Source organism: Glycine soja, chromosome 6, assembly GCF_004193775.1.
Source record: "Glycine soja cultivar W05 chromosome 6, ASM419377v2, whole genome shotgun sequence".
Classification (NCBI taxonomy): domain Eukaryota; kingdom Viridiplantae; phylum Streptophyta; class Magnoliopsida; order Fabales; family Fabaceae; genus Glycine; species Glycine soja.
This window is the reverse complement of record NC_041007.1, coordinates 15,704,688-15,722,060: the sequence shown is the minus strand read 5'-3', so window position 1 is coordinate 15,722,060 and position 17,373 is coordinate 15,704,688. Positions and strand designations below refer to the sequence as shown.

The 17,373-nt window shown below is 32.0% G+C and overlaps 2 protein-coding genes across 3 annotated transcripts; one reads left to right on the top strand and one right to left on the bottom strand.

Annotated features, from left to right (window-relative positions):
- Positions 1–5,203, top strand: LOC114416450 (peroxisomal membrane protein PEX14-like). Of its 2 annotated transcripts, none has more exons than XM_028381318.1 (12): positions 1–162; positions 599–843; positions 983–1,022; positions 1,191–1,384; positions 1,576–1,765; positions 1,892–1,981; positions 2,694–2,755; positions 2,877–2,919; positions 2,999–3,066; positions 3,603–3,647; positions 3,896–3,964; positions 4,469–5,203. In XM_028381318.1, the coding sequence occupies exons 1-12, from the start codon at positions 129–131 to the stop codon at positions 4,892–4,894; spliced, it is 1,506 nt and encodes a 501-aa protein (XP_028237119.1). In that variant the 5' UTR covers positions 1–128; the 3' UTR covers positions 4,895–5,203. The 2 variants fall into 2 exon arrangements, with proteins under 2 accessions (XP_028237119.1, XP_028237118.1); XM_028381317.1 differs by having other exon boundaries at positions 2,871–2,919.
- Positions 5,204–15,675: 10,472 nt separating this feature from the next.
- On the bottom strand, positions 15,676–17,008 carry LOC114416449. Its single transcript, XM_028381315.1, has one exon. It carries the CDS (start codon positions 16,869–16,871, stop codon positions 15,948–15,950), a length of 924 nt encoding a protein of 307 aa, XP_028237116.1. The 5' UTR covers positions 16,872–17,008; the 3' UTR covers positions 15,676–15,947.
- Between the last annotated feature and the right edge of the window lie 365 nt (positions 17,009–17,373).

The window sequence follows — 17,373 nt, the reverse complement described above, 5'->3', positions numbered from 1 at the left end:
GGGTATACTAAACACGATTTATTTTGTCTTTTTTCTTTATCACAGCTGCAATCAACAAGACTTAGAATGCGATGAGCAAAAATAGACCTCAATTCCGAATTCAGAGATAGCACGCACCAGGAGAAGCCATGGCTACTCAATCCCCTTCACCTCAGAACCTAGGTTTCACTTTCTTCTCTCTTTTCTTTCACTGAATTATATTTTCTTTTTACATGCCACTTTAGTAGTTAATACTATTACCTATTATCTGCGAATAATTATTTAATTGACGCTCACACACACTCTTCACTTTGCACAATTTGGAAATCAATCCATAAGCCTCTCTAGGAATCAAATTAGCCTAATCTCTGTACTCGTCATTTTGAAAGATAATTGGTCGATGAATTAAATTAAGTCACACCAAAAAAATGGTGCTGAGCTCTGCTTTGTTATTCAAAGGTGTGTTTTCTGTGTGGAAAATACAGTTTTTATATTTTTTTCATGTTTATTTATTTTATTGTGTGGCTATTCAATATTTCCGTGCTTGATGTTATATTATACTTTGTGTATTGAATGTGTTGATTAATTTGATTCATTGGATCTCTTTCTCATGGTGTAGGTGGTGAAATTGAGCAAACAGAAAATGTAGATCAGCATAATAGGGGAGAAGAGCTTGGTAAACAGAGTTCAGACACATCGGTGTTTGTGAACTCAGAGCCATTGCGTGAGGAACAAATTCAGAATGCTGTGAAATTTCTGTCACACCCGAAAGTTAGAGGTTCTCCTGTCATCCACAGACGATCGTTTCTGGAGAAGAAGGGCCTTACGAAGGAGGAGATTGATGAAGCCTTTCGGCGTGTGCCTGTAAGCATCTTGTTTGATCTTTTACTCAATTTTTTATATAGCTCTATTGCTTGTTCATATATGAATACAACCAGTTAATTGATTATCACTTTCTTGTATGTTCATCTACTGTAATGCTTACCTTTGCATCGAATTGCAGGATTCACCTCCAAGTGTGCAGACAGCTGGCATAAATCAAGGTGAACTGTCTAATGTCTAAGTTGCAGATTGGTCTTCTGTGTTTTTCATTTTCACCTTTGGACTGAGTTTAAACTGCTAGTTAATTCTCCATTTAGTTATTCTGTTCAAATAGAACTGGAATTCCTCATTCAGTTACATTGACTCATGGCTCACTGTAATACTCACAGATGGACAATTGAAGCCATCATCAAACATTCAGCAGCAAGGCCAACCACAGGCTTTGCAGCTGACTGTACCAGCTTCTACTGGTGTTACTACTACGCTTGGAACCTTATCTCGCCGCAGTTTTCACTGGTCACATGCCCTTATTGCAGTTGGATTACTGGCTGCTTCAGGTGCTGGTACAGTTATAGTAATTAAGGTATTTGCAGCTAACCTTTCTGGGTGATGCTATCTAAATTTGTATCTTAATGGTGGGGAGTATATTTCTCGGTTTGACATATCTTTCTTTTTTTGTACCTAACTTAATTTCTTGCTCTATCCATAAAGTTTTATCACTTTGTGGTTTGGTTTGAGCCTCACTGAAATTTGGAAGTATGTTCCTTGTTTTAGAATTCTATTCTCCCTCGGTTAAAATCCTGGATACGCAATGTTGTCCTAGAAGAGGGTCATGATCAATCAAAGAGAACAGGCTCAAAACCAACATTGGCAGAAGAAGCTGCACAGGCTGCAAAAGCAGCTGCAGTCGCAGCTGCTGATATTGCAAAAGCAAGCCAAGAATTACTGAGTTCAAAAATTGAAGGTGGATTAATAAAACTTCAATATGCAAGCTGTAAAATATTTTATATTTGTGTTAATACTCCTAGTTTTCATCGACATCTTTTGTTGCTGAATACTTTTTTGCTGCATCGGGTTTTATACTTTGCAGAGAAGAGATATTTTGTAGAAGTTGTGAACCTTTTGGATAAGCAAGTGCAGGAAATGAAGTTGATGACTAATGCAATAGGAAGATTGGAAGGTAGTTATAAATTTCCATTTCATATATTGGTCTAAGATAAACAGTTATAGTGCTATGACTATTTTCTGGAGGGTTTGATTTATTATTTTGCAGACACTTGTGTATTCGTTAAGGATTCTCTTGATTTTCTGCTTTATGATTTGTCAATGAACCTGTATATTTCTTAAGAATGCTCTTGATTGTTGTTAATGAACCTGTGCTTTTATAGCCCCCTCTAGAATGCAACAAGGAGACTGATGTAGCACGGTGAACAAGAGTTTTGACAAATCACTCTCTTTCTAAGACTCTGTGATTGATTAGAATTTATCGGAAATCACCATTTTTGGTAGGTTTTGCTTCTCATTTAATGATTCTCTCTCCTGATTTATATTAAATGAGAAGCGAAACGTACCAAAATTGATGATTTCCAATAAATTTTAACTAATAACTAATCATATAGAGAGTCTTTGAGGGAGAGTGTCAAAGAGAGTGCCGCTAACATTCCTTGACTAGACTATTATAACTGGATTTCATACTTTGTGACTGTGCCAGGAAGCTCACGTTTACACCTGCATTTTACTTTCTTGCAATCTTTAGAGGCTTCCTAAAAGCTTAGTGATTTTGCATGTCTGAAATTCTAGCATATTTGGCCAGAAGTTTTTTAAAGTACTAATTTATATATATACTCTTACTAAATATCATCTGTTTCTGCTAAATTATGGATGAAAAATAGCTTCTGGTGGACTCTCTGTCTCAAAGCAAGAAGACCGCTTAGTCACTCAAACAGGTTCAAAGGTCAGGTTATATATGTAGTAATGAATATTTCAGCTTTAATGAAATTTTGGCACACCTCTGATCCCCATTTGAGTTGTCTTAAATATGTTTTGACTTTTAGCAACTGTAATTTTTGAAACAGCAACTGATCGTGAATGGGAAGTCAGACTATGAGTCCCGATCAGGTTGTTATACATTTAATATCAATAAATTAAATTAATGTAATTTCTGAATTATTACTGATGATTAGAATGTTATTTGCAGTGAGATCTTCATCCCCTCCTGTATCTGTTGAACCATCTAGTGCTCCTCATCCTAAATCATATATGGAGGTAAATTGTTGTCTTGCTGTTCATATCCCCCCCCCCCCCCCCCCCCCTGCCATCCCTCAATGCACACACCAACCACTTTCTTTAGGCACGAGGCGACATCTGAGTGCTTGTTATATTCTGTCTAGCCTATAAAGACGGGTTTTCTACTAATCAAAAGATGATACTTATGGACCTTTAGATACTCCGGGCTCTAGCTATGGATTATAATTCCTTTTCTTTTGGGTCAAATATATTTTTTTTAAGTATGGAAAGTGCTCTTTGATTTATGCTTCTAAAACTTCCCAAATCAACACTGTTAAATAGAAGCCTAAGATTGGGATTTTTAACTAATAATAGTGAATTGCAATTTTAGTTTACTATGTTGTTCTTTGTTTGTTGGTACTAATTACAACATATTTAATTTACTTGATCCACTTTATATATTATTTAACCAACGTCTTAGGAAAGATTCAATACGAGATCCTCCATTTTGTTTATTTTAATTGAGGTCATACGATCCTTTGTGTGAATTATTTCCTTCTATTATTTTTCTGCAGATAATGGCCATGATCCAACGAGGGGAGAAGCCTTCTAACATTAGGGTAAATCTTTTATGCCTTTCAATCTTGATAATTGTAGTTGCATGCCTAAATCATACATCTCATTTGTGTTCCATTGATATAAATTAATAAAATATCGATTGAAATGAAATTTACTAGTAAAATGTGAGACACGAAAGGTGGTGCTACAGTGATGTAAAAGGTTGTAAGTGCAAATAAGAATATTCTTATCCATTAGGCTTACCAATTTTATTGGTCATTGTTACTTCTATGACACTGTTTTAATGCAGGAAATTGATGATTCAGCCCCCAACCCTTATCAGCAACCATCAAATCCTCGCTTAGCACCTAGAGCCAAGGTATATTTCTAAGATCTCTCATTGCATTTCCCAAGTATTTTTATTTTAGTTTTTGATTAGTTGTCTGAATTTTAACTTCATTTTGGTTCACTTTTGAAGTGTTTATGTGCATTAACTCATTTGGCAAAATTATTATTTTTAGATCTCTGCATTCTTATTACTGACGATCTGTGTGGACATCTTACCATTGGATCATCAAGGAAAAAATAGTTGATCTATAAGACATAAAAGTCATTCCTAGTTAATGTTTTGCTAATATCATAATGCATATAGAATTGCAGAATCAGGTAACTGATTATATGTCAATTTAACAATTATTATCTGCTTTGAAAACATAAAAAACTGAATTATTTGAATATCAGATGTTGAGAACCCATGCTAAAGTGGATGCTATCATATTTTTTATTTTATATATAACATTGGTTTACTTTGTTAACATTCCTTTCGTGGTAGTATTATTTCATATGAATCTGATTATTTGCTTCCACATTTCATGGCTACTAGCCTTGGGAGGTTAGTCAGGTGCAAAACACCTCAACCCAAGTCCTTCCGTATCAAGTAAATGGCAAGATCCAAGATAATGGTGACAACACAGTACCCTGGTGGCAAACAAAGAACGTCAGAATCAAAGAGATCGATAATGAAATTGAGTATAATGGAGCACCTGCTGCATCCAGTCCGCAGCCAGTCCAACGAGCGTGGGTTCCTCCTCAGCCTCCTCCTATAGCAATGCCAGAGGCTGCAGAAGCGATCAGACGCCCAAAGCAGGTAGTCCAAAAGGAAGTGACACTGGATGATCAGTCAGCAGCTCATTCTTCAGACCTCACTAATGGATCCAAATCCGAAGATGCAATAGAAGGCAACGTTGTCAACTCACTTGTCAGCTCTGGTGAGATCCAAAACCATGAAGTTGGTTACGAAGAGAAATGAAGGTAGATCTTTGTACTTGATCATCTTGATTCCTCATAACAATACATGAAGTTGGAAATAGAACTTGAATTTGTCTCAAGTTCTGAAATAGCTTGATCTGGTTCAACTCTTATTTCTTTGTTATGTGTTCTGTTATATGAAGGTTGAGTCTTGCGTACACCAAAGCATGAAATGTCGAAATGTTAATAGTCGGTGGTTACCGTGTTTTCTTCCTAAATACTGTTTCACTTTATAGAAGCAACACCACTTGTTCATTGACCAAAATATTACCTTTGGATAGTGTCGTGATTAGAAGACTCTTTTTAACAATTGCCTTCTTTAAGTTTTTTTTAATCTTTTATTTAGAAATATTTTTCATTTACCCTTTTACTCAACTGTTAATCCCGATCACAATGAGAAATTGTGGTGGATCTAAATCATCATCTGGCTGTGAATCAGGCAAGGGGTGGTTTCACAAGGTATGTTTGCATAAAGGGTTGAAGGGAGATTACCCAAAACATCAAAGTCAAAAAGAGAAGCATAAATAGAGTCATTCTTACTAAAAGTTAAAGCAGGTTGTTTAGTAGTTTGACGGATTTACATTTCCCTCGCTAATGGTTAGTGATATATATATATATATATATATATTATTTTTTTTTTCTGATGATGATATTGGTACGAAGTTGTTTTTGTGAAAAGTAATGACTAATTTTTGTCAACGACGATCGGGAGCGTATACAACATTCATCACAATCAAATTTCATCGTAGATATATTTTGTGACAAACTTTTAACTATTTATCTTGAGATATCATTCCCTTGAACTTCTTTAGTAGTGAATCAAGAATAACAAGGGGTTACACTTTTTCTATAACAACCCATAAAATCCTCCTCAACAGGCTCATAAGATATCAAAATTCATAGAACTCATAATAGTTCTCCATACAACCAAACTTGAAGCTCTTGAAGAGTATCTTGGAAAAAATACTAATAACAACAATCTAGCACATTTATGGGATTGAATATGGAGATTGATTTTTATACATTATTTATATAAATATATTTATGTTGTCAACTAAATAAAAATAATCTTAGGTATAATTTTTAAGATAATTGTTATTAAAGGAAGAATTTATTATACATGATAATATGTGGTATAAATTCTTTTTATAATGTCAATACATTTTAATTAAATTCTTCAATTCTTCAAAGGACACCCCAAACACTGTAAAATCTTTTGATTTCTCCTTTATTTTACTATATTTTTTAGTTCATTTATATCGATAAAGTGGCTTACGCATCATTTCTATCAAAGAAAAACTTAATTGAAATACAGTACCATCTAATTATGCATTGTCATGTAATTAAAATATTTTAATATTTTATTTAAAATATTTTTTATTTGGTTGATGTGTAAAAACATTTTTATTAAAAGACCACATGTATTATCCATGAAAGATAATTTTATTCGAGTTGGAAAAGACTAATACAAACAAAAAAAAGTTCCAAAAATATTTAATGTAACGGTAAATTCAAAATTTAAGTTGAGATCACTAATTTAGCTGGTAAATACATGCTTAGTGGTATTCATAGCTAAATTAACCTAGAAAGAAAAGGTGAACAAGTTTTAAAATTATGATAAACATAACTATAACTACATAAGTGCTTAAACTACAAAAGAAAAATGGGCACCCTAGAACTAACGAAATTGTGCAGTACTAATTAAATAATCTGGTGGGGGCAGTATATATATGGAATGGAAATAAGTTAATAAACTATCTGTTGCTCCCTCAATGTCGTCTTATAGGAGATAGTCACGTTGCTTACGAAATTTAGGGTCAGCATCATCTTTAAATTGAAACCTGCAGCTATATAAAAACGTTCTATTTGGAAAAAGAATAACATGGTATGCTAGACTTAAGCATGTAGTGATGTAGTTACAGATTTGGTCATCAAGTTTGTTTGTGTAACAAAGAACATTTGTTAAAATGAATCAGTTTCTGAAATGAATATTTGTACATTAATTTTTTTTACCTTTTAAGAGAACCTTTTAATAAATTAATTCGAATAAGCTCTTTACAAGTTATGCCCTATTTAGTGTGGTGACGGTTTTGATTAGAAAGTTTTCTAACAAATCCAAACTATATATATATTTTCCTTCAACCTTTTGGGTATATATAACTTCTAATTAAGAAGTTCATACTTAGTGGCAGCACTAGACAAAAAAAAAAAAAAAACCCTTTTTCCCAAAAAAGACGAGAGAAATTAAACAGGACATATCATGGTTGGTCCACAGAATTCGTATGCTGTACGAGATCATATAGTATACGTTTCCGCCATTGATTGAGATGGCTGGTTAAAAGTAGAGAATATCAAAGGGAAGGGGCATGAACTTTGTCTGCCACTTTAATAGAAGAGAGCCCATACCTAATTAAAACACTCACAAGTTGGTGCGCACTTGTTCAGTTACAAGTGAACATGGCTCCCATCTATATCAGATTTTGCAAAGAATAATATCCTTAATTCCCCACTCAACTCAATATAACACATGATGATCATGTACACCATCTTTGTAGCTTGGTACTATCGAAACGTTAATTTACCATCCAAAAGGTACATTATAACATCATTTAGACAATAAAAATAAGTACACAAAAAGTTTGGATAAGATTCTTATCTCTTCCATAGTGTTAGTTTCGGATTAGCTAGGAATATTGATAACTTTGTTAGAAAACATATTTGGTTTATTTTTCTTTTTTATCAATGGTTTTTATTATTGCTTTTTTATTTTATTTTACCTAAAGATAACACACAGTAATAGATATAAGTTTTCTTAGAAAAACAACTAATGAAATTCTTTCTTAGCGGCTGAATGCGCTTGACAACTAAAAAGAGGCCGTTAGATTTTATTCAGTGGAATTTGGAAATAAATGTTAAGAAAATTTAAAATAAAAAATAAAAAGATTTAATTTTTCTCAACAATTTGACGTGGTAATTACTAATAGCATTTTAACGAATTCTCTTCAATGATGTAATAATCTTTAAGAACTTAAAATGAGTCTTATAAATGCAGTGAGGGATTTAAGGGGGGCAAACAATGGCTTCAACTGTTGGTACGGAAAAGATCTATATATATTGGTAACTAATACATATACATTTGTATCTTGATTTCAAGTACTTGTACTACACTCTCCTTGTCCCATGATAAATCATGAGGCGATTCTTATTCGTTAATCTTTCTCATATATATTTACATTAAGCAAACACCACCTGTGGTTGTATAAATAGATGATGTATAATTGGTTTGTTGACGAAAAAACTAACAAGTGAGGGAAAGGTTACTTCCTGTGTAAATAATTTCTTGGCGAATTAAATAATTTCTTAGCTGTTAGTTTATGTAATCGCTGACATATAATCTATCTTAGCGAATAATAATCATTAAGACAATTTTTACATCTTTCTTATATACAGCCCTTATAACTATGGACATGTCTGCATAAAAATAAAAACAAAAACTGTGGCCATGTCTATGAATTGTAAGGCAATATTTTGGATTGCTGAGTAAAGGACATTTTTTTTAAGGTTCTAATTTCTTTTACATCTTTTATAACTTGTATGCATTCGCATTATATTCACGAATATTTCATCTACAATACAAGTGCTTATAAAAAATACCACATATAAGATGTAACCAACATTGGTTGGTTGTAGACTTGTAGTGAAAGCAAAATCAACTCTATATAGCCTCTAGAAGAATTTTATTTAGAAAGTGAGGAGTAGTTTAAATTTAAGAATTAAGAATATATCAGTCACTTGAAAAGTATATATGTTCCGTAATTACATACATGTGGAAATGAGAATAACGACAGAGTCCCTAGTAAGATTAGAAAAGAATAAATACACACCTACATATATGTGAGCTAACAAGCGTTCACATTTGGCTTGACAATTGTAATCATAATCAAAGGTAAAAGCACGAGGATGTGAAAATGACCTTACACTAAACTTAAGCCAGCAAGAAGATAGATATATACCTAAAGTCTCAATGTATTCTCATTGATAACCTTGATGAAAATGATATATTCAAGAAAAGTTTGATTCAGTGGTTGACTAATCCTCCTTAACTACCTCCCACTGTGCTTGCATTTCCAATTCCATTTTCCATTCCTTTATTTTTCTTTTCTCCACATTCCATTAGCCTGTCTCATTTTATGTCTCCTTCAGCAAAAAAAAAATCTCATTTTATGTCCATCAAGCAAAGATAACGACAAAAATTCCTTGACCTACACTTTATCACCTCGTTTCGCGGTAGTTTGTCTGTGTTCGAGAATCGAGACCATTTGCAATGAGAAATTGTATTTGAATAAAATGTTAATATACTTTCTAATATATTCTTTTAAATATTTTTTTTATTATTGATTGAAATTTATTATAAGTTATAATTATAACTTTTTTAAATTTTTATTTCTTATTTAATGAGTTTTTTTTATAATTTTATAGTTTTTAACAAAATTTTAATCAATATTAATGTTTATTAGAAGGTTATTGCTTGGCTACCATTTCTCAAAAACATGTGTGATTATAAATTATGTAAACATTTTATCAAGCCTTTCATATAGAATAACTAAAAATGATTGTTACACACATTCCTTAGATCGATGCATGCATATACACTTGAATAAAAATAAGAAAGAAGAGAAAGAAACAAAAAATGTAATTTGTGATACAGTGTGAATGAAAGGGAAATAAAAAGAATAAAAGAAAAAAGAAAAAAAAAAAGTAATGTGAATGTGTAAGTAAATATCTACGAACATTTTTTTCTTATTATTATTTATGAAACTTCACATTTCTGGGAAAATATGAACGCGACAGCTTCCTGAATCTCGAAGGACTTAAAATTCAAAGGGTATGTTTATATGTCGGTAGGGTTAATACAAACCAACAAACAGAGGACAAGTCCAAAGTTTAACAAAATTTCTAAAAGGTAAACTTCTCCGTAATCTTCCCCTTCTTTTTGGTCAGAAAGAGTGGGATTAGGTACTGATAGTGATTAATACTATTATATAAGACAAATAACACCTTTCAGAGTTTTTTTTTTTTTAATTTCTTCCTATCCAGCAATTTTTCAGCGTTAGTCGTTCAAATCCCACCCTAAATTCTTCTCTGATATTGAATATAACATTTTTTAATACTTTCTTTATGAGCTTTATTGTATAATAAATAATAAATGAGAATAATTAGATAAGAAGTAAAACTTCGAACATCATTTAATGAGTTCTATATGAATTTGTTTATTAAAATATATTAAAAATAACGTATTTATTATATATTTTTTCACTGAATTTTATTCCACATTTTTAAATGTTTGAAATTTTTTAGGGGATGTAAACCCAAATAAGTTAGATTAAAGTAAAAATCATATAGCATAAAAAAGAAGTAAAAATCACAAGGTATAGAAACACTTTTGTGGAAAAAAAATCTTGGAGAAAAAAAAGGTTATTGGAAGATTGTCTATCATTTTTTGATTCACTTTTTCTCCAAAATTTACAAAATTGATTTGTGTCTAACCTATATTCCATAGATAATTAATTAAAGAGCAAATACTCGCATTTTCTATTTATAATTTTTTATGAGTATTTTCTATTTATAATTTAAAGACAATTAATCCTTAAGAATATTTTTTTAAAAAAATATTATTAATTTTTTTACTAATCACTTTTAGGAATTTATTTATTTAATTAATAACTAATAAGTGTGTGTGTGTGTATATATATATATATATATATATATATATATATATATATATATATATATATATATATATAACTCTGTAAAAAAAGTATCTATATAACTAACATTCGTAGTTCTTATAAATCATTATTTACAGTAAATAATAAATAAAACATGATTTCAAAAGCTGATGTTTGTATCACTGATATTTTTATGAAACGGGTTTGAGGATTTATTTATTTATTATTCTGGGGTTTATTTAAAATTTATATGATTGCAACGTTTTGAGGGTCGTTTGGATAACTTTAATATCCACGATTGAGTTTTTTTTTATTATCAAATTTACGCTAACATCACGAAAAGTAATATATTATTTTTGTTCGAAAAGTTTAATCTCACACATTATCGGTCTTATTATTAAACTGCTGCTTAAACCCCTGCTTATGAGGCTGAAAGTTGAAACACATCTTTGCTAGCTAGGCTCAGAAATTTAATTGAATTACAGTAGCAAATGCTTATCTTTTTTATTTATCTAATTTAATGTTAATCGATACTTTAACATGATTCTAAATTATCTAATATCCACGATATTGCACTAGTCTTTCCACGGATGATGTACAAATTCTCGTCTTATTTTTAGATTAATCCGTTAATTAAATAATACTATAGGTTAATTCAGAATTTGCATGTGTTAAAACTTGGTGAGAGAGAAAACTATAGCGTACACGGATGATATCCATTTATCCAGCAAGGCTACTTTATTTTTCCTTCCCATAATATTCTACGAGTCTTCGACTACTATTTTTAACATCACCATAATCTTCTAATAATCCAAGTTTAAAGCGCGTTAAGAGTTAAGACCCACGAAAGTGCAAAATTACAAAGATTAATTGTCAACTTATAATGGCTGCACATAATCAGCACGCCAAGAATTATATTGCAATTTGCAGATAAAGACGCAAATCCCAATTTCGTCACCAAAGCTGTAAATAATGCAAATCGCAATCTGAACTCACCTCCTAAGACGATTGATATAATATAATTTATATGAGATATTGTAATTAAAAATGATAGTACCATTACGAAATTTATCTTTTATTAAAGTAATATATGCTCTGCTTGTATTGCTTCCTTTTTTCTATATCTTATTTTTTAATTGAACAAATACGAGAAAAGACAAATAAATAGACTTTATACTGGTATTTATATTAATGGTAAATCAGCGTAAAAAAATATTAATGGTAAATTACACTCACGTGTTAGAAGTTTAACAGCTGAACAACAAAATTTTGTTTGATATTTATTTTAGAAGTGTAAAAAAAAAAAAAGAAAAAAAGCTCTATTCGATAACTCAGCCTATTCAGTAACTGATTGTCTCATCTGTTCATTTCCTTAATACCAACTATATATCTGGTTAACTTTTATGGACATGATCCTGAAGTTACCCAACCAACATTGTCGCATGGATAAACATTGCGTGTAATTAATTTCCTTGACAAACATGATAAAGTGATGATGAAGAATTATCTAACATCCAAGACAACACTTGGTTCTCTATAAACACTTGATCCATGAAATTGCACAACTAGCATTGTCGCAAGCATAGACATTACATGTAAAGGATACTCATTGAATCTGCAACTGGTTTTCTAGACAAACACGATAAAGTGATGATGAAGAATTACCTAACTCGTTACCTAATTTTCTATAGACAAATAAAGAGATTTTATACTAATATTTATTTATGTGGTAAATTACACTAACATGTTACAAGTTTAATAACAAAAACTTATTTTATACCTATTATGGAGGTGCAACAGAACGAGCAACCCTATTCAATCACCGACAACAATTTTCAGTAACTGTTTGTCTCGTTTGTTCATTTCCTTAGCACCAACTATATACTTGGTTCACGTTTATGGACATCAATCTTGAAGTTATGTAACCACCATTGTCGCATGCATAAACATTGCTTGTAAAGGATTATCCAACACCCAATACAAAACACCTAATCTATGAGATTAAATTACGCAACTACTATTGTCACAAGCATAGACATTCCGTGTAAAGGATACTCACTAAAATCTGCAACTGATTTTCTAGACAAACGTGACAAAAGTGATGATGAAGAATTACCCAACATGTTGCCTGGTTCTCAACAAACACCTAATTAAACCATGAAATTAAGTGACTACCATTAGTCGTAAGCATAAACATTAAGTGTAAAGGATACTCAGCTAAAATATGCAACTGATCTTCTAGACAAACATAACAAAGTGACAATAAAGAATTGCCTAACATGTTACTTGATTTCCTATAAACACCATATTACAGCCTTCACCAAATAACAATTCCGACATGCAATATTATTACCCTGAACATTGATTTGAATATCAGAATCTCTATACATAACACTTCATTTGTCATGGTAAAAGACTCAATCAACAAAGTAGAGATAAGCCCTAGGGTAAATTTTTATGTGGTACTATGTTAAGAATAATATGATTTTTGTAATTTTTAACTTCATACAAAATTATCTTCAGTTATTTTTATGATAAATTACACTCACATCAGAAATTCAACAAAAAAATTATTAGATAAATAGTCATTTTTATTCTTAAATGTGTAAAACATTGATAAATTCATTCCGAAAAGATGAAAAAAATTAAATTTGTCTTCGAAAATAAAAAAGTGCGACAAATTCATTTATATATTAACTTTCGTTTATTATCGTTAATAAAAGACCTTATGTGACATAGATAGACGAAAATATCACAAAAATGATTGTCAACATAACTTTTGAATAAATTAGACCAAAATATCAGTAAATTACCATTCGATCAAAATGTTAGTAATTTACAATTGGATCAAAATATCAATATCTTTTCATTGAACCAAAATGTGAGTATTTTTTTACCAACGTATTAATACGTTTCCATTAGACCTAAATGTTAATAAGTTATCATTGGATCAAAATGTCAATAATTTTTCATTGGACCAAAATGACAGTAATTTTTTTGAACTAGAATGTCAATACGCTTTCATTAGACTAATTTGACATACCCAAAATTCATTTCGTTTAGGATAAAATATAATTTAGTCTTCATTTCTCTCCTTCTATTTATCGTTGCATGCACAATATTACAATAAAAACTTTAAAAAAATAAGAAAACAAACATAAATTAGAACAAATATAATAATAAGCATAATATTGATTAATAAAGTCTAATGGAAAATTATTGACATTTTGATTCAATGGTAACTTACTGATATTTTGGTCCAATGGAAACGTACGACATTTTGATTCAAAAAATTTACTGATATTTTGGTCCAATGAAAAATCACTGACATTTTAGTCGAATGATAACTTATTGACATTTCGATCAAATCTATTTAGCAATCGTGTTGACAATCATTTTTGTGACATTTTCGTTCCTTTGTGTCACATAACCTCTTTCATTAACGGTAACTGACGAAAGTTAACAGATGGATAAATTTGTCGTACTTTTTTCACTTTCGAGGACTAAAATTTAAATTTTCATTTTTCGAGAAAGAATTTATCAACATTCTACATATTTAAAGACGAAAATGACTATTTACCCAAAACTATTTGATGCTATCATGGAGGTTTCATAAGAACGAGTAACCTTATTTAATCACTGACAACCCCATTCAATAACTAATTGGCTTGTTGTTTCATTTCGTCATCGTTGATTATGTACCTCGTTAACCTTTTTTTTTTGGGAAAAATGTAAATTATATTAAACCCAAAATGATACAACAATAAAAGGGGCATACCCCGCAACTAGAGAAAATCAAAAGTCTCCCTAATACAAGAAGACCTATATCAAGATGCTAAAACAAATGTAACAGGTGCGCTTGTCTATACAAAAGAAACTTAATCTTACTAATAACTTCTATTACAGAAAATTGATAATCTTCAAAAACAGCTTGTTCCTAGACAGCCAGATTTATTAACCTTTAGTTTATGGACATCATCCACAAATTATGCAACCATCATTGTCGAATGCATAGGCATTGCATGTAAAGGATACTCAATAAAATCTACAATTGACTTCTTAGAAAAACATGAGAAAGTAACAATGAAGAATTATCCAACACCCAACATGTTACATGATTCTCTATGAACACCTTATCAACGAAGTTATGCAACTACCATTGTTGCAATTATAAACATTACGTGTAAAGGATATACAATATAATCTACAATCGAGTTCTTAAAAAAAAAATGACAAAGTAACAATGAAGAATTACCCAACACCAAACATGTTACATGATCTCCATGAACACCTTATCAATGAAGTTATGCAACTACCATTGTCGCAAACAATAACATAAACATTACATGTAAAGAATACTCACTGAAATCGACAACTGGTTTTCTAGACAAACATAACGAAGAAATGGTGAAGAATTACGTAATATGTTGCTTAGTTCTCTATAAACTCCATATTTACAACCTTCACCAATTACAAACAATTCCTACATGTATTACTGCTACTCTGTTGTGCACTAACTTAAATGTCTGACTCTCTGTATGTACACTCCCTCCGTCAAATGTAAAACATTCAATTAACGCAAATGATAAGCCCTTTGAAAAAGATTCGATCTAGATAGGCCCTTAGTAAAGGGCTATGCAACAGTCCGTTTAAAATAATGCATATTTCTTTTTTATTTTTAAATTCACACAAACTGTTATCTTTATTTGTTTATTGTAAAGACACGATACTTTATTATATATAAAATAAAGACATAATACTACATTTTCGATTAGCACACACCTGTTTTTTTATGCATATTTTGTACATTTATATGAACCAAACGTGATCTAAAGGAAAAAAGCATGTAATTTTGTTAAACTTCAAAAGTAACTTACCCTTAATATTGTAGACTTGAGTACGTAGGAGCCGAAAAGTAACCCATATACGCCTCACCATCTTAATCTATACAAATCCCACTAGAACGCCATTTCAAATACAAACTAGCCCCACCACAAACTAGAAAACTCATCATAATTAATACAATAAAGCTTGAAGTCTGAAGTACGACGGAAAAAAGAAGAAAAGAAACCCTTAAAATGTCCATTGAATTTACAGAAAAAAGAATATATACTACTGCATCTCATCCGCTTTAATTACAATATTCCCGGCCCAAAAATATCAAAACAAACAAAGGCAAGGAAAACCATCAGAAGAAACTAATAAAGCAAGGGATATATAATCTGCTAAAATAAAACGAAAAAAAAAAGAAGAAGAAGAAGGAAACTATAATGAATGGAATAATTAATAATAAATATCGTTTAATTTTTAATTACGGTCGAAAAATCAAAAGGGACGCAAATTCCGACCAAGGCCATTGACATTAGCAAAAAGTCCAACCAATTCTGGCCTGTAAGGCAAGAAGGACTTCCTCTTGTTCTGTTCCGCATGTTCCGTTCCGTTCTGAGGCTTCGCCGCCACTTTGTTCTTCGGAATCTGAAACACCACTTCTTTGAGTTCTCTCTGTTGTTGTTGTTGTTTATTATTATTATTATTATCCTTTCCGTCACTGTGACTCCTCAAAAGCAAATCTCGAACACGAAGCTTCCACCGCTTCGACGCGGACCCCGTTGAGTTGCTCTTCTTCCGTTCCCTCCCAACGGAATTCGGTGTCCACACGCAGTACGCCCCTTCCGCTGCCACCACCCCTTCTAGGTCAACGCTCTCTTCCGTTGACGACGAGCACGACGCTGTTTCTCCCTCCTCGAACATTAGCTTCCTTAAAGGAAGACGACGCCGCGGAGTACTGTTCGCAATATTATTATTATTATTATTCGGAACAACGCTCGAAACGGCGTCGTTTGAGGGAACGACAACGCCGAAGATTGGGTACATCGCCTTGATCCGGCCGTTGTGAAAAATGTCGTCCGCGGAGACTGGAGAAGCGAAGTCTCGCGAAACGAACGCGAATTCGAAATCATCGTCGTCGTCGTCGTTTTGTTCTGCCGGCTTGTCGTTTTGGGGGACGAAGCTGTCGTTTTGGTTTTCCCATGGCGGGAAAAGTGCGTCGTCGTCGTCGACGACGGAGAGTGAACTAGGGTCGCGGCGGAGCTCCTCGATTACCCTGGCGGCGATCTCGGCGAGTGTCTCCGATGAGTAGCTGCTGAAACTGGGAGAAGGCGATGCCTTGTTGTGATGATGAGAAGAAGAATTCGAAGCCTCTTCTTCTGCTTCTTCCACCTCTTGATGGTGTTGCTGCAGCTGCATCATCGTTTCTTTCTTTCGTTTTCGTCTTTGGTAATGCGATTCCGTTTCTTTTTTCTTTCGCAGCAATTGAGAAAAAGAAAGAGAAAGAGAGAGGAAGCGAAAAAGGTTGGGGTGAAATGAAGGAAAGTGTGTGGGGAGGTTCGGGTGTGGGCTATATAGGATGTGATCGGTTGTGGTGGTCAAGGTGTAAAGGAGATTTCTTCTTTTTTGTAATTATGCTTTTTCAATTATCTCTATTGATATTCATTATAATTAAATAAATATTTCCGCAGATAATGGAAAAAGGACTTTAAATTGGAAGTGGGCAATTGGGTTCAAAGTAAAAGTTAAAAAGATAGAATTAGAAGTTATCTACCTTGTCTGATTTTAAGGTTTAACTTGTTTTGCATACAAATTTTCTTTGATTGGATCTTTTCATATCTTATTTCTAAAATTAGGATGAGTTATGATAAGATATTTTCAAAAATATGATTTAAAGTTATCGTATTTATCAATGAATAATAGT

What these genes read in the sequence shown, in the direction of transcription:
- LOC114416449 (XM_028381315.1), bottom strand. Translation starts at nt 16,871, where the DNA reads ATGATGCAGCTGCAGCAACACCATCAAGAGGTGGAAGAAGCAGAAGAA.
- LOC114416450 (XM_028381317.1), top strand. Translation starts at nt 129, where the DNA reads ATGGCTACTCAATCCCCTTCACCTCAGAACCTAG. An exon ending in GACAGCTGGCATAAATCAAG is followed by an intron (nt 1,023 to 1,190) that starts GTGAACTGTCTA and finishes TAATACTCACAG; the next exon opens with ATGGACAATTGAAGCCATCA. An exon ending in GTACAGTTATAGTAATTAAG is followed by an intron (nt 1,385 to 1,575) that starts GTATTTGCAGCT and finishes TCCTTGTTTTAG; the next exon opens with AATTCTATTCTCCCTCGGTT.